Source organism: Diorhabda carinulata, chromosome 5 (assembly GCF_026250575.1).
Source record: "Diorhabda carinulata isolate Delta chromosome 5, icDioCari1.1, whole genome shotgun sequence".
Lineage (NCBI taxonomy): Eukaryota > Metazoa > Arthropoda > Insecta > Coleoptera > Chrysomelidae > Diorhabda > Diorhabda carinulata.
This window is the reverse complement of record NC_079464.1, coordinates 29,093,381-29,117,304: the sequence shown is the minus strand read 5'-3', so window position 1 is coordinate 29,117,304 and position 23,924 is coordinate 29,093,381. Positions and strand designations below refer to the sequence as shown.

Genomic DNA, 23,924 nt, shown 5'->3' with positions numbered 1-23,924 from the left:
CTCTATTATTCTTGCTTTTTATTCTTCTTTTTTCTTATTGTTCTCAATTCTCATATCAATAATATTCTCCCTATTCTTCTTAATATTTTCTCATCAATATCTTCCTTTCTTATCGCTCTTTCATGATATCTCTCTTTTGTTAATATTCTGATTTTTTTGTTTTTTCTATGTTAATGAATATTATTCTTCCTGCTGCATTTAATTATTTCTTCATCCCAATATTATTCCCTCTATTATTCTTGCTTTTTATTCTTCTTTTTTCTTATTGTTCTCAATTCTCATATCAATAATATTCTCCCTATTCTTCTTAATATTTTCTCATCAATATCTTCCTTTCTTATCGCTCTTTCATGATATCTCTCTTTTGTTAATATTCTGATTTTTTTGTTTTTTCTATGTTAATGAATATTATTCTTCCTGCTGCATTTAATTATTTCTTCATCCCAATATTATTCCCTCTATTATTCTTGCTTTTTATTCTTCTTTTTTCTTATTGTTCTCAATTCTCTTATCAATAATATTCTGCCTCTTCTTTTTAGTTTCTTTTTGTTTCCAATTTTGGCATTAATAATACTTTTCCCAGTCTTCTTTTTTTCTTCTCAATGTTTATTTGTCAAATTTTCTCGGCGTTCTTACTTATCAACATTATTCTTCATATTCTTGGTTTCCTTTTTGTTATTTTCATCCAATTTCTCATTCTTCTTACATTGTATTCTCTCAATTTTATGTTTTGATCAATATTCTTCAATATACTTCACTTTCTTCATGATTTTTACAATTAGTTATTACATTATTGACATAATTTTCTTTTCTTTTTGCCTCCATGTCCATGTTAATGGTAGCTCCTCCCCATAGGACTGTACTAATTCTTCTTCTTATCAATTTTATATTTCATTGGGTCTGTTACACTTTTAAGGGAAAATATAAATGAATTTACAAAGTTTCAAATCCAAATTTAATAATAGTTAAGCTTAGTAAACATACAAATATATCCTATAAATAAAATACATAACATTATTTTCCATAAAATCGGAGTCTAGTTTAAAGTATTTAGTTTCCAAAAAATGTTGTATAACCATGTGATAGACATACCTTAGAGTGACATTCTTTATGGGAAGCAGACATCGATACATTTCAGTTAATTGAAATTCGTTTTTTCTTTGGCACTAATAAACGGAAAGAACAATTCCCATATTCGTATGGTTGATTTAACAATTTGTAGAAAAATTTCAATGAATTTCCATAACTTTGGCACGGTTTTTGGAGTTAAAACTCGAAACTATATATTATAAACTAAACTGCAAACAATATATTCATATAATGGTACATGAAGGAAACAGACAACATTTAAAAGTTTTATAAACAGTCCTTGGTGGCACTAAATGCAAGTCTTCTTCTTCGTCGTCACCTGATATGCTCATTTCTTCTATGCTAAAAGTGTCAGTCAGTTCCTGGTGCACTTTTGATTCTCTACGAGCATTCGGGAAGAAATTAACTATATCTTCTTCACTAGAAAATAGAAAACAAAGAACAGAAAAATAAGATGTAAAAGTTAAACTATAACAAATACCTATCATCAGTGTCCCATTGTACAAGAGGTTGTTGATCTTTGGCACCAGGTATGGGAAGCCTTTGTATAGGAATCAATGCAGGAGTAGTAGAAGCGTAATCTTGATGAAGTCGCTTAGCTTGTTCTATTCTAGCTTCTAGTTTTCTTTGTAATTGTCGAGAAGTAGCTGATGTTTTTCTGGGAATTGATTTACTGCTACTACTGGCACTCGAACTATCACTACCCTAAAAAAAATAATCCCACGTAGAATCGCAAGTACTAAAAGTCAATTACCCTCGCGCTCGCGTCGAGGCTCGCGCTCGTGTTTAAGTTCAAGCCTAGTGCGCGCTGGGGATGGCCAACTTTTATATTAGACGCTCAAGTTCCACCACCTAGCCAATGAAAACAGGTTCGGGTCATGTGAGAACGTACACTCAACATTAACAAATCTAAATAATGCTGAAACTTGAAACAAATGAAACAGAGACGAGATTTTTCTTTTAACATGTGATGAAATGTCTAAATACGAAAAATATTTTGTGGTTTTGTCAAATTTCATTAGTAATTGGTCCAAATAGGGACAGCCAATCAAATCCCCAGCGATAAAGGTAAGCCAAAACTTTCTAACGTGAACGAGGGCGTCAGCGCGAACGCGAACATAAAATTTATAAATTCAACTTAAGAATTACTCCAATTTCGAATAACTATTCTTTAAAATATAACATAAAGAGTATTCATCCAAACGCAAGCTACAATGAAAACGAAAAACATAAAAAGCTGCTTTTATTTTTCGTGTTTACCTTTAGTCGCGTTTTTTTATTTCACATAATGAATTGTTTAATGATAAATACGGTATGTAATGTAACAAAAGAGTAAGAAAGATTTATCACGCCATTAATCGAATCAACAACCGTTATAGAGAGTTTTATCACTTACTCAATCAATTTTGAAACGAGAAAAACGATCAAGCAACACAAAAAACAAACCTACGTAATATAAGGGTATCATTAATTGCTAGAACCAATTTACCATCGATTAAATTTATCTCAAATCTAATTAAGTACATTACAATTATTAACTGTGATAAGAGAGACAGAGTTTGACTCATGATTATGGTGATTGCATCCACTTATTAAAGGTTAGGTTAGGTTACTTCCTTTAATGGATCATTCCAGTATGACATCATTGACAGTTCCGCCATCTTTGCTAGGTAGTACTCAATCTCATTCGACTATTGTTATTATTTATAAACATAGGCAAGTTTTTCATATTCATTTTTAAATCTGTGTCAAATTTATTTAGAAATGCCTCATTTTTGTTGTGTTGTGAATTGCCTTTTGAATAGTTTTTCGGATTTTCTGTCCTTTTCACCAAAATAAGAGACCATTTTAATACATTGTCGGGATTCAGAAGAAATGGTTGAATTGGATTTTTGACACGGGCGCCTTTAAAAGAAAGCATACTTCAAAGTACTGCCATTGATTTGTCTTATTTAGAAACGGTTTTCGTCTTGTGACATGGCGCTTTACATCGCCGCTTAAGGTCAGATAATATTGATATCGATCCATTTTGTCGAAATAACAATGCAATAAAACACAAAAGTCACAATTAAAACAGAAGTACGCTAATAAACGGAGAATACATCTTATGTTTATCATCCAGGCAAAATGGCCGATTTGTAGAAGTCACGTGTTCTAGAATGGCCCATGAGTCAATGTCATTTTTTTAATGTCATCTGTCAAAATGTTAGAATCAATCTGACAGATTAATTTTGATATTCATATGAAAAAAAAGTATTTCTAAAGTTGTTTGATTATTATTATTTATGTGGTGGCAGAAGCAAACGTGTTTTTTACATCGAAACAACTTTTTTTCATTGAAAAGAAAATTTTCAATTAAACTACTACATTATAATACGTGACAACTTTGACTTTATGATATTTATAAGTATATAGATAAATTTTATATTACATAATGATTTACGAGGTTAATATAACCGCTGTGGTTACCATTTCGAATAACATTATCTTTTCGAAATAATTCCCCATTTTGTTCTCTTCTTGAACAACTTCTAGACAAACAAATTTCATTTTACCATAAAATATCTAACCCTCTACCGTATGCTTGTAATTCGATCGTTTTTTTTTTCACGATTTTGGCTTCGGTGTCATTAATATCATTCACAACCTAATTTCTCCTGTGAACTAATTTTGACGGAAATAAGTATAACACATGACATTCAACTTTTTAAAGGTTACACTATTCGTTTCGCAATGAAATCAGGAATTTAGAAAATGTGGTGAAATACTTTGGAAGGAAATTAGTGTCAATATACTTTTAAGAAAAGACCGAAGGTTTTGATTGGATTTGTAGTTTATAATAAAGTAACTGCTAAATTAAAAAATTATATTAAGGCTCATGTTGAACCACAAATAATGATCATTTAGTTTACAACAAGTCCAGCCTAGTTCAATTTGAAAAATAACCTAGCAAGACCGTCAAAGCCCATTTTAACAGTTTTTCAATTATAAGTGTCAGTGATTTACACATAGTTATTAAAATATCTCAAAGTCCCTGAATGAAACGTCTAAAACATATATTTTAAGCCTAACCTGGGCACTGAGACTACCCAGTTGTCATCAAATAATTTGCAACTGCGGCTTCTTTCTACTTCTGTTGGTATTTTCCGTTTCCGTAACAGAGGTTAAGCCTTTTACCTTGTTTAATAAAAACATTGAGCAGTTTTTTGCTTGATGATCACGATGTTATCGTTGCCGGCAACGTAGCGTGCGCTGTTATAATACAGCTACATATAAGTAAAACATTTTTCTATATATAAGAATAAAGTGAATAAACCTTTTATAGGTTACGTTCGTACATTAGCCCATTGAAAACTAAAAGCATACTAAACTTAATTGACGACTAGTCATATTTTACTCTTAACGTGAGTCAATCAGCGAATTATAACACTTATTATTGTCAAAAAGGCGAGGAAGTAAATTTAGAAGTGTTTTTGGAAAACCAAAAAAAGTTCAATTCCAAAACTTTGGTATGTTTGGTCTTTTTTCAGCATATATTTGTCCTTATGGAAAATATATAAAAAAGAGTGTATTAAATCTAGATTAATGCAGTTCATGAAGAAGAAGTATCACCTGCTCATTATACAAAGGACGTTGCGGAAGCTTTTGCAGGGTTGAATAATCCATTTATTGAGAAGCCTAGGAATGTTCCTGACGTGCCTCAACTGAGACCAATTGAACGTTTTTGGACAAATTTGAAACGAAACGTGAATTCTAAGGGTTGGGAAGCAACTACACAGGAATAATTAATTCTTGTAAGCGCCTCAACCCGCCTAGATAGTCGATTAACGATTCGGTGGATAATAGACGAACTAATATCAATCAAACCTTCAGAAAGTATCCAGAAAACCCTTCAGTTTTTTTAGAACGGGCAAAAAGTGATTCTAAGCTGGTCGATCTCTTTGTTACGGTTGAATAAAGTTTTTTCAGTAAAACTCTTAACGAAATGCAGCAATGCCTATCACCAAATGATCCAAGACATCTAATGGCAAGTTTAAAGTGAAAACAATGCTCATCTGCTTTAGACACATGCGTGATGGACCATAAGAAGTTTGTTCCATCTGGTCAGACTGTGAAACAAATATTCGTGCGCCCAAAAGACACGAGCAATCTGACTACTACGCTTTAAGAGTGTTTTTAGTTACCAGAACGATAGCAGTGTTGCCATAGCTAACCTATACGCCAGATCCATTACAATGTGACTTTTTTCTCTTCCCGAAAATGATAAATGTCGTAAAAGATTGAGGTTATCCAAGGAATTGTAGGAGTTCTATTGGAAGTTCCATAATTTTAATAATAACAATCTTATTACTTGATTGTCAGATCATGTATCAAAATATTGTTGTAAATAGAAGAACGTGGACGAGGAAAAAAAATAAAGCTGTAGTTTTAAGCGTTAGATGAGCTAATAAGACAATGAGCAACTAGAAATTGCACAACGTCAATGAAAATCAGGATACTGCTCTTCATAATAAAATTAAACTATTTTCGGCATTGTAGAAAAAAGTAGAAAACAAATAAATAAGAGTTTAAAAGAAATATTTACTTTTATAAATGTACTTACGTTGGGTTTGGAATTCGATTCTGTGTTAAGATCCCCGCTGTCGATGCCGCTGTCTTCCATAACAGATTGACTGCTGAATGTCGAAAATTAAAATAAATAAATTCGATACCAATCACATTATATTGATATTTAATTGGTTTACGATATTTTGAAGGCCCTGTATGCGATATTATATTTTCGATACATAAACAGTACGTAGTGGTTCAACTACCAACTGGATGTCAATTAATACTAAACGCGAAAACATAGAAATGCAAGTATTGAAAGAAAAATCAATACTTTGGTTCGGATACGGGCTGAAAGCGGGAAAACTGAAAAAGCGAAACGTACTACGTGGAGAATACTAACTTTATAATTAGCTAAGGAGAATTTCGATAAAAAAATGGGATATTAATTGTATGTCACATTAATATTAATATCTAATCAAACGTGTTTTTCTTATAAGAAACTTCATATCAACAGTGTTTATAATCCAAACGGAATAAATCCAATATGGTAGCATTCAATGAACGTAGCCTCGGTCTTTGGAGTTTAAACGTAAAGAACCATTTACAGGGATGCCACATCTCACGATGTCATGTTGAATCTCACGATCTATCTCATCAAAATGTCGGTTCAAAGAGGTTAAATTACGATGGAAGTTTAGTAGGAATTGGAAAGATTTTAGTCGGAAATTATAAGATTATATGTGATATCTCAGAATATATTAAGTTATCCTCGTATATACCGTTAGATTTAGCACGAACTGATAACAGTGAAGTTTATAGAGAATATGATAAAATTTGAAAAATACAGATAACGTAAGAAGTAAAAAAGTTTGAAATAAATTTTATATGCCGAGATATTTGTTTTATCGCCTTGTATTTCTCCTATGACACCTGTAATGTTTTGTCAATAATATAGTTAGCTAAGCAACGTTTTGTCATCTTTAATGTCATATGTGATGTTTTAACAAAAAAATCTTCACTATTTCATGAAAATAATTTAAGTAAAATGCCTCCTGCCAATATGAAAAAGACTATATCAGCAGTTGCTACTGCTGCACCTACAAAAGGGGTAAATGCTACTTTTTAAATAATTTTTAAACATATATATACAATAAACATGCACTAATAGTACTAATTAATGTATCAGAAATCTCGTAGTAATTTGTTTTTAGAAATATATCATTTTTAACTAAATAGATTATTATACTTTGTATTAACAGATCTTGAATAGATAAACAAGTCGCTTTTCATTATTTAGAAAAAGAATTCAAAGAAAGAAGAAGCGAATGATGATTTGGAGGAATGGAAAAAAGCAAAACAACTCCTGAAACCAAAAGATCAGCTGGAATTAACAGACGCGGTGAGTACTACTATTTTTTAGAATAAACCAACATAGGATGTTTATATTTTTTCGAAAGAACATCATCGAGGCTAAAAATGTTGGTAATAACTTTGGGATTGTACGGTCATTTGTGTGGAATAAAAAATATATAGTACTCTGATAATAATTTCCTCATTATATCACGATATCCAGATTAAAACATTGTCTTAAGTTTTAAAAAAAACTGTTGGGAACCATGACTATTTTAAATACAACAAACTTTCAAAATTTCTCTGAATTTAGGATCCTAAGTTATCAAATACTTGTTTGATGTTAACTCAATATTTGTCCCATGAAAAATAACCATTCCCTCGCAGCATTACCAACAGCCGATAAGTAGGTATATTTTTGTGGACTTTGGTAATACTCGCATTAGTTTTTGACAGTTGGTAGTACGATTATTTGTTCGGAATGTCAAAGTTTAAAGATTACATTTCACTCAATCATTCCATCAAAGTGAAAAATAAAAAAGGTAATTAAAATATTCCAATTCTAATGGCGTAATATGTTTTTAGAGGTAGAAATCGTAGCGAAAAGCTAACGAAAGGTTATGTTGCGAGATTTTTTTTAGGTTATGATTTGTTCTGTCATTTCCTCATCTTGAGGGGATGATGAGTTATGAGGTGATGACTTACAGACTAGATCGACTCGGTTTTCGTACATTTTTGCTTATTGAAACTTTTTAATTACCATTTTACTTTATTTCATAATTTGTAAGTTAATATAACCTAGTCGCATTTCAAAAATAAATGAGAGATTTCATGAAAAATAAATATAATCGTCATTTCCTCACATTTTAATCGTGAAAACTCATTTAATCTGGGGACCGCGATGTGTTTCACTTCTATTAAAATAAATAGTACGAATTTCAGAACAAATAAGAATGAATTAATTTAAATATTAATTCATTGATAGGTAATTTCGAGATTTCATTAGAATTACCCTGATAGTATTTATGATTAAGTTTATACGAATATTTTAGTCAAATCCCGTCGAAGTTTTCTTAAATAAATCATCATTAGTGTAGGGATTTCCTAGTTGCTTAGACTTCTCGTAAGACTGCGTAAAATACCGGGTAGCTACATGTATGTACATTCATAAAAAAAAACATAAGATTGATAGTAAAAATATCAAATCTCAGGCTGATCCCACGCTCGTTTTGTTCGTTGGCTAGTCGAGGAAAGCTCGTGGCAGTGTCGTGCCTCAGACGAAACAAACATATAATATTATAACTTATATTGTATAAGAGCTCATGAGCTCTTATTTTTATTCACACGACTCCACTGGTGATTCCCCATTACCTTAACAATTCTTGAAAATTAAGAAGTGGACGAAATCTGCTAATTTTCTTTCAAACTTCAATTTAAGTGAACAACAAGCCAAAATACGAATTAATTTTGTTGTTTAAACTGCTATTCTAAGATAAAAATGACCACAAATTCAAAAGGTGCACTTCGAAAACCATAAAAACGTGGTAAAAGCTTTAGTGTTACAAAGTTACTAGTTGTTAAATTCCTATTCTAGTGGTGAATGAAAATCTTGTACAACTTTTTGGCAGATATCCAAGTCTCTTCCTAACGTACGTAAATAAATACATTTCATTCATTGTTGGCTGGGAAATTATACCTGACATGTGTAGACACAAACTTTTAATGGTTTTTGAACTTGTTTCTTCTAGACCACATGATACTAAATCTAAACCTCCTTTTAGTGGCCCGAAACTACTAAAAACACTCCAAAACCACCAAATTCGGCGCCAACTAGTGCCACGTAATTGTCGCCAATACCAAAAGGATTTTCATGTCGCTTTGGCTAGATCTTCTTTAACATGTGATTGCTCAGAAATGATTTCCACCGAAGAAATATAATTCCATATTCCACACGGCTTAATAATGTGTTATTTTCTTTTCAGGAGCTTAAAGAAATCATTCCAAAACAATTAGTTTCCACTAATCCTCAATTACCAGAAGGTTTAGTAGAATGGAGTTATCTACAAGAGACTTTCATACAATTACCATCTCCTGGAAATATGGTAAAAGTTTATTCTCTAGAAGGTACGCTTCTCCACATGGATACCGAAGAAGCCCATCAGCAAATGATAGAAATGGGCATAGACCGTAAGTAAACAATATTAGTTCATATAAAGGGATTAACTATTAACACTTCGAGCTCCGAGATGTATTGTCCTCGTCGTTGGAGCGTCTAGAGAGTTCTAATGAAGGAGGTCACATCCTTGCTTGTACAAGATTCTCATCCAAAGCATTCACTATATGAAAGGAGGAAAGTCTGTTACTAGGTTTCTTCCTCTTTCCTTAGATCTTACACTACTAGACCTTGTTTCATCAAGTGCTTCGTGGGTGGCGTATATCTTGTCGAATCAAGTTTTGAAGAATTGTGGCCTCAAAATGAAAACGGGCTGAAAATACTTGAAACTTTTGATTGCTGCGTACAAAATTTACTTACTCCAAATGACAAATAACGAATTACCATGAAAGTAGATCATTACCTATCCCAACTTCCTCCAAGTTGTAAATGAACTATTTCTAAATGATCTGGAACTGGTGCTGTAGATGTAAACTATGAACTTTTATCTTCGACAGCACCATGCATCTGTGGCATGTAATAAGATCCCCTCTTGTATTTTAAAGACAGCACTGAGTGGTTTTAAGAACAAACAAAAACTGACCGACAAAAACAGAGTGCAGCTTTTTTTCTGAAAATGTACTTTATTATAAAATGTTGCTTTCGCTAAATAAATCAGAAGTTTTTAATGTTGAGACGCTTCTTCTTAACATGCGAAGATTTTCCTTTATTGAACATAGAAATGGAGTTTCTTCGATTTTAAGGATGACGATGATTTAACTTTGATCAGCTGAAAACTTGAATAGAATTTTTTGGAAGATACATAAAACGTAAAAATAAAAAAGTGATTTTCTTATATAATAATTTTGAAACTTAGTCCAATTTTAATGGTTCTGATTTGAAAAATCTGATAGAGTAATTGTCTTTTTTCTTTTCTCAAAACTTTCTCTTGTAAGTGAATTTTCCTATACCGCAGAAAAGTTACGGATCGATGAAAAGGCTTTGCGTACCTTTCCTAAAAAATGCAAGGGTTGTTCTGAAAGTTTTCCACCTAACCAAAAAACAAGAAAACAATCTTTTTCCATAATCATTTTAATTCTTTGACTCCTTTTAAGTCTTTATAGTCCAGCGATAAAATATCTCTTTTGTAAACGAAATTTTAAGGTTAGGGACTAGTCAAAAGTCGCTGGAGTCCAGATCCGATGAATAATGTCGGTGGTCAATCCATTCGAAGTGTAAGTCATGGTGATTACCACGCATTGGCCTGGTGAAACAGCATTTTTTTTTCTAATTTCTGTCTTAACTTTATCAAGTAATGATGCGTAATATTCTCCGATTATTGTTTCAACTGTTTGAAAATAATCAATTAATACAATCCACTGATTAACCCGTCACTTTTCCGTTAGAATAAACAGGTTTTTGCTTGCAGGAGAGTAGTTAGTGTGTCACGTACTGGTATAAATCGAACCAAAAAATGCCTATAACATCTTCTATCGTCCAGTACCAACATCTTCAGACTGAGGTGATAATTTTTCCGACAACTCTCGTATATTAGCCCCTTCGTTTCCCTTTAAAGTTTCGATAGTAACGTATTATAATGAATCGCTCGTTTGTATGACAGTATTTCTGCTTAAAAGTGATTGAACATCATTCTAATGGTAGTAAACATGTAGTAATAATCATCATTGTACCATTTAATTGAAAGTGTTGCAATTTGTCTTTCTACTTAACCTTATTTCTTTATCATTACGTTCTTAAAAAAATATCTTGACCAGATGTACTTGATGAGAACATACTTCTTCTGTAATAGATCCAAAAATTTCTACTAGGACTTTCCGGACATAAATGAGAATCATATAAATCTGGATGATCATACACAATGTTGTTTATGTGAAGTAAATTCAAAGAGTTTCCCTATTATTGATGTCAATAGTCTCTAGTATCATTTAATTTGGATTTTTATACCTTCTAATACAACTTTCCATACCAGCTAGCGAGTTTTATTCGTCAGAAATAACCTTAATACCAGAAGTGATAGATGAAGAACAACAAGTACCGACACCGGATGGCTCAAGTGTTGCCGAAGAAGGTATGAAAGAAGAAGATGCGGAATCTCGAATTACTACCAAAGAAGAAGAAGACGAAGAAGGAAAACCACCGGAACCCGAGAAACAAGAAGAACACGACGAACCAGATGAAGATGACGCCGAATCGCGTATTGTGAAAATAGCGCCACCAAAAGCTGGAGGAAAACCGAGAAAACTAACTAACCAATTCAATTTTTGCGAAAGGGCCGCTCTCACGTATAACAATCCTACCAGAGTAAGTAAGGAGTTTTTCTATATGTTCTATATGTTAATAAAAATATTTGCAGTCTCAAGAAACGCAAACAACGCCTCCTCCTATGGCTACATTCACAGCCAACGTTCTCCAATGGATTATATACGATGCTTACCAAGCAGATTTCGAAATACAGGAACAAGAAAGAGATAGAGAACGTAGAGAAAAAATGGGCTTACCGCAAAAAGTGATAGTGAAAAAAACTCCACAACAACTCACAGACGAAATGCAAGGAAGACTACGCGAGGCGACTAGGGTTCTAGAAAGAATGATCAACCAGAATACATACAACGAAATGGCCAAAGGTAAGTGAGGATCCTGTATCAGAAGTACCATAAAACAAGTCAAAAGTACTAAGGTTAAGTTGATATTGTGTGGTTACGTTGTATGTGAAGCCTAAATTTTTCAAAAATTATACAGTTTACCCTCTAAGTCGTCATGGAACGTTCGGTCACTATTGCTGGGCGTAAATTTCGAAAACATTACAATTTATTCAGGTTTAATGATTGTCCCACGGGTAAAAACTGAAACTGCCAGTTCGAGAAAACTGAATAAACAGCGATCAGGTCAAACAAGGACATCATGAACAGTAGAAGACATCGATTAGTGGAAGAGTCTATCCAGGCCGACCAAGGACATCATGAACAGAAGAAGACATCTACTAGTGTAAGAATCTGTCCAGGTCGAACAAGGACATCATGAACAGAAGAAGACATCTACTAGTGGAAGAGTCTGTCCAGGTCGAACAAGGACATCATGAACAGAAGAAGACATCTACTAGTGTAAGAGTCTGTCCAGGTCGAACAAGGACATCAAGAACAGTAAAAGACATCTACAAGTGGAAGAGTCTGACCAAGCCGAACAAGGACATCATGAACAGAAGAAGACATCTACTAGTGGAAGAGTCTGACCAAGCCGAACAAGGACATCATGAACAGAAGAAGACATCTACTAGTGGAAGAGTCTGTCCAGGTCGAACAAGGACATCATGAACAGAAGAAGACATCTACTAGTGTAAGAGTCTGTCCAGGTCGAACAAGGACATCACGAACAGTAAAAGACATCTACAAGTGGAAGAGTCTGACCAAGCCGAACAAGGACATCATGAACAGAAGAAGACATCGACTTGTGGAAGACTGTCCAGGCCCACCAAGGACATCACAAACAGTAGAAGACATCTACTAGTGGAAGAGTCTGTCCAGGTCGAACAAGGACATCACAAACAGTAGAAGACATCTACTAGTGGAAGAGTCTGTCCAGGTCGAACAAGGACGTCAAGAACAGTAAAAGACATCTACTAGTGGAAGAGTCTGTCCAAGCCGAACAAGGACATCACGAACAGTAGAAGACATCGCATTAATGTAAGAGTCTGTCCAGGTCGAACAAGGATATCATGAACAGTAAAAGACATCGACTTGTGGAAGACTGTCCAGGCCCACCAAGGACATCACAAACAGTAGAAGACATCTACTAGTGGAAGAGTCTGTCCAGGTCGAACAAGGACGTCAAGAACAGTAAAAGACATCTACTAGTGGAAGAGTCTGACCAAGCCGAACCAGGACATCACGAACAGAAGAAGACATCTACTAGTGGAAGAGTTTGTGAAAATGCCACCCATTTCCAGAACATCAAACATACCCAGATCAACCTTACAGCGAATTTTGAAGAAGAAAAATACTGACGGTACCGTCAGACCAAATTTCGTGAATAAAATGATGAAGCGCTTTGCATAACAACGTGTTTATCTCTGATGAGACTCAATTAAACATTAACGGTAATATCAAGAGTCAATATAATCGCTACTGGAATAGTGAGAGCCCATGACTCAAGCATCAAAGGCCCTTAAATAGCCCTAAAGTCACAATCCGAGTGGCGCAAGTCAACTTTCTCTTAACAAAGTTATATCTAGCAGAGGAGACATCTCCTGGCCACCACGAATCATGGATCTGAGCCTAATGGACTTTATAATGTTACCTTAAGACTACAGTATATGAAACAAACCCGCAAACTTGGTTATTTGAGTTTTTCACATAAATTTTGAGGTTATGTAAAAAAATTTGTAGAATTTCTTATTACCCACGTAATTTTACGGTAAACTTATATGTTTTATTGGTACAATAGATTACAAATATTGGGAAGATCCCTCGGATGAATACAGAGACGAAGAAGGAACTTTGTTACCTTTATGGAAATTTACTTATAATAAAACAAATAAACATACGGTCACCGACCTGGAATGGAATCCTTATTATTACGATTTGTTCGCTGTTTGTTTTGGATTTTGTAAGTATCACTACCACTAATACTAAGTTTTTCGCGATTCCCATCCACAGAAATTATTTAAATAATTATATTATATGAATATATGGTTGTGGTAACTGTTGTGGTACCGATGGAACCTGTACCTGTGGTACAGGTACAACTGCCTGTTGAGACCGACTTGCTTTGGATGGTAGTATTTGAGATAAATTTTGAGTCCGGTGACAAAATTAGGATTTAAAAACTATACATAACAACAAAACTACAGAACACATGAATTTCTAGTTTTAATTAGTATCAGGTAAACAAATGCGGGTTTTATTTTCTAAAAATTACGTCGTCGCCGTTACGTCGAACACATTCTTGGAACCTGGCTTCGGTATTTCTTGCTGGAGAAGTACCGCCGAGATGCCATTGACTTCCCGAACGATATTTTCTTTCAGTTCAGAGATTGTCGCAGGGCTTGCTTCGTACACAGAAAAAATTCCACGGGGGTAAGATCCGGGGACCTGGGTGGCCAAGGGATGGCACCGAAACGACTTATCAATTTGCTAGGAAAGAAATCACGAAGCAGCGCCATGGTTTCCCTAGCAGTGTGCGGTTTGGCGCCATCTTGTTGAAATCATGTATGTGAAGAGTAGGCAGGATGTTCTCTCAATGCTGGAAATAAATAATCGTTAAGCATTCGCCTATAAGCAACACCGCCTACGGAAATTGCTTGCTAGGGTCCAATTATTTCCCTGCTTGACAACGCACACCAAACTTTGGGACTGTGAAGTGGCTGATGATGTTATAAGCGAACCAATAACGACAATTTTGCTTATTTACACTTCCGTTCAAATGGAAAGGGGCTTTATCACTCCAAAAGATAGTGCGAAATCGCCCCAACTATGTCTCACAGAAATTTTCACGCATATTGTGATCATTAGGCTTAAGCGTTTGCAGAATTTGACTTTTAAACGGATGAAATTTAAGATCCTTGTTCAATATTTCGTCCACTATAGTTTTTGTAAGTCCCAGGGCAGCCGCTCTCTTCTTGCGAACGGACCGATGCGGATTATCGCGCAAACTTGCCGCGACGAATTCAACGTTTTAGTTCGTTCTCGACGTCCTGATGGGTCCGGTAGAGGGTTGTTTTCTGCTGAACTTGTTGCTCGGAACCTTCGCACCCATGATCGAATCAAATCTTCGCTTGCGGCGTCGAATATTGTAACGTGAACAAAATTTTCGTCGACGAGCAATTGCATACGAATCATTGGCTTTGAAAAACGCTTCGGTAAACTGCGACATCCCTCCGCTCAATGGTTAGGGAGAAATAAATTCGAGATTCAAATTCTAATTCTACCAACGGACACCCGTTAGTTGTTTTGGTAATTGTGCTTATGGAATTTGAGAGTTTATTGTGTGGGAAAACTTGAAATATCGGAGGTATTTCATATTACAATTGAACTTATGTTTTAGTGGATTACACGAAACCTATACAAGATGGTTGTCTTTGTCTCTTCACGATCAAAAACCCATCATTCCCGGATTATATTTGTATGACCGAATCGGCGGTAATGTGTGTGGATATCCATTCGAAATATCCATACATGACTGTTATTGGTCTATACAACGGTTCGGTGCAAGTGTTCAACGTACAAGTAACTTGTAAGGAACCAGTCTACAAGAGCAACAGCGTTACTAACAAACACAGAGGTATAGTTTGGGAGGTATTTAACCATTTCATTGTAATATTTTGACGAGCTCTAGCAATAAAAATACTATTCAAATGCAACAAATTATATTTTTGATGAGATATATTTGAGATTATAGTATCGCGGTTCTATCGGCTCTATAAGATTGAAAAATCATCCGATTTCAATTTAAATCTCCGGGTAATAAAAGCAATAAAAATTTATATTAGTTGCAAGGCTTTAAAGTTTCATCTAAACGCAAACAATGATTTTATTACCAAAAGATTGGTACGCTTTTCGGCATAATCACCGAAGAGATTGAGACATTTGTCATATCTGCGGACAAACTTTTCAATGTAGCCTAACCGTTCTCATACACACGACTCATTCTCCGATGGCCTTCAGCCTGTAGAAAAATAATCAAACTTTGCAATTCACACTTGGTGGGAGCATAAATAAGCGGACTTGTTTACGTGGCTGTAGCACAACGCCGACTGACGCAATCGGAGGTTGAAAAAAAAAACGGCCCTCGTAATTATTGAAAACTTTCTCACAATTAACCGAAGGAAGTTATATTTTTTCATTTGTACTTTTTTTATCAAAACAAAAACACTATTTCGAAACAAAAAATGATATGTTACCAATTTTTAATGTTGGAATTTAAAAAAAATTTCTTTTTGTGGTAACATGTACAGAACAATAAGGAAAGGAATTGAAAAGAAGGTAGATGAGGTTAAAAACATTTACTAGAACAATCTACAGGGGTGGAGACGTACAAAAACATTCGTGGGAAGCTATAACCAAAGAAAATCTATTAAATGTATCTACTCCTACAAGAGTCATGTCGGAACATTATCACTTCAATGGACACCAGAAGACGCTAGACTTAGCAGAGAACGCAACGTGCAGATTCTTCTGCGTAGAGGACGTAATTTCCGTCTATATTCTCTCGTGAGATACTACGGAACTGCAGGGCATTACACCTAGGAGTGTATAAAATATAAGAAGAAGATATCTGAAATTTCTAAAAGGATCAGCAGTAAACACTGGGTTTCACTGTATCGCAACAAGAAAGGAAGTCACAATAGATCCTTTTGGTCGCGGGTTGTTACTTAAATTTTGAGGTATTGAAGATTTTTGGTATTGAAGCACAATCTCGAGGCATCGTATTTCGCTGGTTTTCCTTCTGGTCACACTTCGCTACAGAATGACTTTCGTGGAGGTCGTCCAAAATCGGCTGTTGTGCCAGAAAACATCGAAGCTGTGCGTAAACTGATTGTGTGTCGATTGATGCAAAGAAATGCTAAAAAAAATCAAAGGCGCGATGCTCCAGGAGACATAAATATATGAACCCGAAACTGAACAACAATCGACTGTAGGGGTTTTTCAGAATGAGCACCAAGCAATTCTAAGCGAGTGGTTACCTGTTTTTATTCGAGATAACTGGACATGTAGCCACCGTTACATCAGAGCAACATAAAACAGTCAATTCTGAATGATATACCAACATTTGTTTGCCAGAAGTTTTCGAAAAAATCAAGAAAATTAATAGCAGAAGACGAATCTTTCTCTACCTCGACAATGCGATCTCGCACACATCAATTTAAAAAAAAAACGTTTTTAACTCAACTTATTCCTGCTGCTCAAAAATATATTGCGAGGTCAACGTTTTTCTATACTTGAGGAAGCGTTGATGCGTTCAAATCACATGTTTTGGAGGTACCTCAATCGGAATGAAAAAAATGCTTCGACAATTGATTCAAATGCTTGCAAAAATGAATGATCTTAATGCAGATTGTTTTGAAAATCAATGAATACATATCCAATTATAGATATTTGTTTTAATTTGTCTCGAAACTTAAGTAACAGCCCTCGAATCCGTATATATGTTACGTCCCAAGCCCAATCTTGTACGGAGTCGAGCTTCGTACAATGAATTTGTACGAAGTCCGATCTGTACAAGCCATTTTATACGGAGTCGAGATTGGCGGACTTCGGACAGAGATGATTGTACGAAGTCGACTCTGTACAACGTTGGATGTACGGAGTCGGAGCATCGATACTCACTCGGTAATGAGCGCGTTATTCCGAAGTAGTACACGCAACCTAACCTAACCTAACCTAACCTAACAATAGATGGTAGCCAACTAGCCGGAGAACATACTTTCAATCACAATAACTACGTTTGTGTTTACTAACATCTAACAACGACTCCGTACAAGATCGGGCTTGGGACGTAACATATACATAGATTTAAAATAAGCATGATCTGACCACGTTTATAAATGTTATACACAACTAAAAAAAAGTTGATTTCAAGAAATTTTATTTGTAAAATATGAAGCCACTGGACAAACATTGTTTGCCAAACATTTGTCGAAGATTTCGACAAACTTTTATGTTTAACAAACAATATTCGCCGGTGTTTTTGGTGTGGACGATATCCCAACAAACATTTCATGTATGGAAGGAAAAGTGGCCCCCATTTTTGTTTGTCTAGAATGTTCCCGTCCTAGATCGAAAATTGTTTGTCACTGACTTTCCCTACCACCTTTTTGGGCTTGTTTTAGTGTATTTCGAAGTGGTTTTCCGGCGTAATTTTTGGATATAAACATTGTTATTTGTATTTTTTGTATTGGAAATATTCAGTGGAAAAGTGTGTGTGTGTGGTTTTTCCGCAAAAGGAGTAAAGAGTTTTGGAGCCAGGAGAATTTGATAAGGTTAATTAACGTTTACGAATGTAAATCTTTATTGTGGGACCCTAAAAAAATCAAAAGAAGAGATGCATTAGATGATATTGCAAAAGATTTAGGTGTAAATAATGTCGCCGAAATTAAAAGAAAGATTGAAACTCTTCCAGTGTAATATAGACGAGAGAAAAAGTTACTAGCAACAAATTGTAAGTCCGGGATGAGGTCTACAGAAAAAAATAAGCCTTGGTGGGGATTAACTTATTTTAATTCTTTGGCTGACAAATCAACACCCCGGGAAACGTTTTCCAGCGTTGTATCAGTCCAATTGGAAAATTCCGAGTCAAGTGTGATCGCCATCCATTAACACCGGTATGGGATCGTCAGAAAAAAGCTCCACGAGTGGCATGCTGTCGACGAATTCTAATAAAAAGTTTAGCAAGAGGCAAGCTTCAGAAGTAGCTTACATAGCCATCATATTAAGGAAAATGAAAAATCCAAAGAGACAGACGATCTGGAACGTCGATTGCTTGGTGAAAATTAGTATTTTGTTTACTTATCACTGGTCCTATCATCGATATTAACAATCCAAAATCTTCATTTGACATTCTCGTAAAATTTGTAAACAAACACCCGGCTGTCAAATCATTTCGAAATGCGTCTGCCACCATCGACGAGAACGAGGTTCTTCCATTAAAATATATGCTGCTGCAATGCAGGCCAGACGACGGCGGCGGTTCAAATCACCCATTCTTCGAGAAAACGTAACTGATCGCAATTATTTGGGGAAAATGTTTGTCAAACAATTGTTTGTTGAACTAAGAAATGTTTGTTAAAACTGCACTTTAGTCAACGTGTTTGACAAACTTGTTTCCCCATTGTTTGTTCAATGGAGACGCACCTTTATTAATGACCAAACATTTTTGTATAATTTTTTAGCATTGTTCGTTTTTTCTGTAGATTAACACAATGTATTGCAAAAAATAGTTAGGAAGGATTATATTCCATTTAAAATTGTTATATGAAATCTTCACTTGATACATTTCCTTATTTTTTCTTCATTTAAATCGGATTATATTTCGAGTTTCTAGAGCCAAAAAAAACGAACGGATCGTGAGTAATCATTGAATTTCAAAAATCTTATTTCATTAATTACAATTTCTACAATAATTTTCTCCTGTAGCATTTTTGAGACACTCTATATATGCATAATTAGTAGGAAAATTGCCTCTACGAATTTATTGTACGATATAATTCAACAAATGTTGTCTTATTAGGTAAAATGGGCACCGGATCTACCAGATGGTGAACTGAATTTTTTTTCTGTAGCTGCTGATGGTAAAATTAACAACTGGGTACTTATGCAAAACGAGTTATCTGTAACAACAATAACAACATTGTTTTTAGACCAAGCTCCCGTACCTGGTCCGGACGGTACAATGCTGAAAGTAAAAGGTAAAAATTATATTAATTCTTTTTTCTTCCTTAATAACTCTATAGCCTGTTCCTCATTTGATGCCTTTCGTAATCCTGGCTCTAGGTTAAGTTGAAATTTCTGGAACCGATGGTGATATTCATAATGAGTGATATAGTCGGTTCTGGGCAATGGAAAACCCTCAATTTATTCATCAATCACCTTTGCATCCATTAAAAGTGCAATTTGGTCAGGAGAAATCATTGGACCTTACTTCTTTGAAACTGAAAATGGCGTAACGATAACTGTCAATTGGGGTATGATTGAAAACTTTTTAACGCCACGACTGCATGTTTTGGGCTCGATTAACATGTGGTATCAACAAGATGTTGCCACATCGCATACAATCAGTACATTACAATGGAATTACAGCGAGACCTCTTTCTACACAACAAGTTTTTTCAAGAAATGTTGTTTGGCCTCCACGGTCGCCTGATTTAACCGCTCCGGACTTATTTTGTTGGGGATATCTGAAAAGTAAGGTTCGAGCAAACGAACCAGAAACGCTGGAACAGCTCAAACAAAATATTCGTGATGAAATTAACGAAATACCGCGTGAAATGTGTGATAATGTAATGAAAAATGTGAAATTTATCTGATATACGTAATTATATTAATTGAATTTCGAAAAAAATAAAAGGCATGTTTACTTTTAATTTCTTTGACTTTCAGCATGTGCCAGTTGCGTTAAAATCCATCCGAACAAACCACAGATCTACCTAGTCGGAACCGAAGAAGGTCTCATTTTTAAATGTAGCGTAGCTTACAGTTCTATGTATCTTCTTACTTATAAGGCCCATCAATTACCGGTTTATAGAATCGATTTCAACAGATATAATACTGACATCTTCATATCTTGCAGTTCCGATTGGAGGGTTAAAATTTGGGAGGATAATCGCCTGTGAGTTTATAACAATTGTAATAATTTTATCTTTAAACTCGATTTTTGTTTATATATAGGGAACCTCTATTCGTTTTCGACGTGGGTGATAGAGTGGGAGACGTAAAATGGGCGCCGTATTCCTCGACAGTTTTTGCTTGCGTAACATCAGAAGGAAAAGTATGCGTATACGATCTCAACGTAAACAAATATAAACCTATATGTGTACAAGCGATCGTATCAAAAAAGAAAAACAAAATTACGAGACTTTCTTTTAATTACAAATCTCCTATCATCATAGTAGGAGACGACAAGTAAGTATGCAATTATAATCATTAGTTTCGAGTCATTAAATTACAAATAAAACGTTTAACTATTACCCTTCAAGTACTCAAGCAGTGGGCCATAGCGGAACATCTGGACGATGTGCTCTACGTCCCACATCTCTCCGTTTTCGTTTACCTTATCCTTGGTAGCCGGGCAGAAATGAAGATCTAGAGGCCAAAGACAAGGAAGCTCAACAAAGCCATCGAGTGCGGTACGAAACAATGCTTGCCGGAGCTCCTTGACGAAGACGTCGGCAAACCGTATAAGGTGGTAACGGCGCGACTGAAAAACGTACTTATGCCACAGCCGAAATACCCACAGCATTTTGGAAAAGATTGTGACAGCTAAAACTCCACCTTTCAGCAGTATGAAACAGAGGAGAACAATTTGCAACAACAATGCCCCTGGACCGGACGGAATTTCAAACGTCGCGCGTTAGAAGATGTATATAAGACCAATTTTCCGGAAAGAAACCTTTTCTGGCACGTGAAAGCTGCAGATACTGGTGCACCTACTAAAAGGAAAAAACCCATCGGACGAACCATCCTTGCTGATACAGCTGGAGTGCTACTTATTTGTTGGCGTAGAAAACAAGATCCCTTCACCGACAGAGAAGACCTACCGCCCTGAGCGCAGAAGAGTTAAAGAAAAAGAGTATTTTATAGGATGCCTCGACGAATCCACCCATAGACACGTGGCTCGGCCGCTCCCGCCGAGTAGGGAATTAGTACTTGACCTAGAGACACGAATGCTTCGGAGAATACCTTCACAGGTTCAATCACGAGGATTCTTGATATGCGTAGGAAACAACGAAAATACGGATGGAAATTAACACGTTCACTGAATGAGATTCGTAAATATAGATCCCCCAGCGAAATAATGCCTAATGGCGGTCCCGTGAAAGAAATAAATGACAGAGATAGAGGAGGTTTTTTTTAGTCGATAGTGAATATACATAAAAGTATTTTAAACGTTAACGTTGTAGCAAACATATCGATCATAACTTAATATAATAAATACCCATCTAATTACAAGAGGTGAATAACAGATAAAAAAGGTCTAAATCCAAAAAAATCGAACTTTTTCTCATTACACTGAAATAATTTTCATTTGTCGTGAAATTTCATTAAGAAGACGTATGTAAAACAAAATATTCCATTCATCACATGAAACTAACAACTAGCTTTTTGGCTATGGTCTCCTATAAACGCAGTCGACCGCGTACAGCGTCACGCCGTACGCCGCGTCAAGATTCTTACTATTGAAATGTACGGTTGTGGTCGCTTTCACACGCTGACGTTGGAACCATTCAAACGCTTTGTGCCGCGTCTCTATTTCGAACCATTGCAGCATAAACGTCGTATTTGGCGTCAGCACAAAATGTCGAAATTCGTTAAAACAAAAAAACGAATTATTGATTGAATGAGTCCAATTTTATTATATACTCCCGCACAAGTCATTATATGTTTGAATTGTTCTTAATTGACACGAAAATATTTAATAAATTTAATAATGTTTCGTTATCAAAATCTGGAAACATCCTTATTTCTTCGACTTCATAAATAATCGGTGCTTTGTTGCACTGATTTTTCTTCGTATGCGGTCGTCTTTTGTACCTCCTCTTCAATTAGTATAAGCTAAGTCAAAAGTGTCGAATTCATATCTATTTTATATCACAAGTTTGTCGACTACTGTTGTGAACGAGACGTCGTCGTTCGCGTTTGAGATGTATTGACCGCTGACGCTGTGCCTGGCGTTAACACGTCGATCGGAACGTTGGGGACTGAGATCTTAGACTGCTTAATTGATAAAAAATCCCTTTCATTGAGTTGAGTCCGTACGCACGGTGAGGTACTAATTATAAACTTTTAGACCTTCTATATACTAATCATTGAACCGAATCACCAACTAGTCCCAGCTGAGTCTCTACCAATGTTATTCAATGTCACATAACGACTAGTTAGATTAGATTAGATTTTGGTCATTAGGGTCATTTAATATTGAAGTTGCATCAGTTCGCAGAAGTTGAAAATTTCCCAGATATTAAATGAAATTCCCCATTTTCCCTGTTGCAGAGGTTGCGTAACCACTCTAAAACTATCTCCAAATTTGAGAATACCATGCAAGGCTCCAAAAAAAATGCAACATTTAGATCAATGGACTTTACAGTGTATGAAACTCGACAGATTATTAGCATTAGTACGAGAACCAATTTCGCTCACTATACCCCCAGACACAGCTGGATCAGAAGATCAATTATAGTTGTAGATATTGTAAATTGTAGTTCAAATAAATAAATTAAATCTAAAAGAGATTTTTTATTTATACACTTAAGGCCGCTTGACATGATGCAATACAACGTGCAATGTAATATTCGCTTTCCAATTACACAATTTGAGCAGCTCAAACACATGAAAATCACATCATATTTTCACATAATTTAACTCATAGGAAAGATATTCAAACTACTAATTATTTTTCATTAATTTCTTTTTTTTACTTAAATTATTTGAGTCTTTTTTATCATTTGTAGCTTTTTCGTTCTTATCAATGTGAACCATTTCTAAAAACTCCCTTTTTCGTGTATTATATCCCGTGTCAAGAATTTTTGAATCTTTATAATTAAATTCATTCATGTTTTTTTTGATATTTCACGGTTCGTTAATGCAATTTTATTTTTTTTATCGTATTGATGACCTCTTAGTCTATTTTCTAAATACTGAGATGTTTGCCCTATGTAGACAGCATCACAATTAATACAAGGCACTTGATATATAATATTCTTTTGTTTTTTGGTGTTTTAGATTTTAATTTGGTAAAATATTTGGATAACTACCAATTATTTGGTTGGTATCTTAAGACTTAGATAAATGGATTTATGAAATACGGTTACCCGCCTGATTGTCTCAAAGAATCTTAATTTAGATCTCGAAATACTGTTTTCAATTAAAATTTATCTAAATTAGGCCCGATAATGTGATAAATTGAATGATATATTCATGAAATAAAAATGGTGAAAAGATAAAAATACTAAAAAATGTTTTGGGTATATACTTTCTTCTAATTATAGCATTTAATAAACAAAAGAAATTTCTTCTATCAATTCTTTTTATATCCTTCGTCTTCGCCTCGATAG

General features: G+C 34.9%; 2 protein-coding genes across 2 annotated transcripts; one reads left to right on the top strand and one right to left on the bottom strand.

Annotated features, from left to right (window-relative positions):
* Window positions 1-932: 932 nt before the first annotated feature.
* Window positions 933-5,954, bottom strand: LOC130893915 (uncharacterized). Its single transcript, XM_057800369.1, has 3 exons — window positions 5,693-5,954; window positions 1,571-1,794; window positions 933-1,509 (listed from the first exon to the last, which is right to left on the bottom strand). Exons 1-3 carry the CDS (start codon window positions 5,750-5,752, stop codon window positions 1,314-1,316), a joined length of 480 nt encoding a protein of 159 aa, XP_057656352.1. The 5' UTR covers window positions 5,753-5,954; the 3' UTR covers window positions 933-1,313.
* A 621-nt stretch (window positions 5,955-6,575) lies between these two features.
* On the top strand, window positions 6,576-23,098 carry LOC130893876 (dynein intermediate chain 2, ciliary). The gene is made up of 11 exons (XM_057800313.1): window positions 6,576-6,748; window positions 6,938-7,039; window positions 8,973-9,177; window positions 11,133-11,464; window positions 11,517-11,787; window positions 13,604-13,765; window positions 15,203-15,453; window positions 19,385-19,562; window positions 20,254-20,482; window positions 20,542-20,775; window positions 22,864-23,098. The coding sequence occupies exons 1-11, from the start codon at window positions 6,686-6,688 to the stop codon at window positions 23,048-23,050; spliced, it is 2,214 nt and encodes a 737-aa protein (XP_057656296.1). The 5' UTR covers window positions 6,576-6,685; the 3' UTR covers window positions 23,051-23,098.
* The last annotated feature ends 826 nt before the right edge of the window (window positions 23,099-23,924 follow it).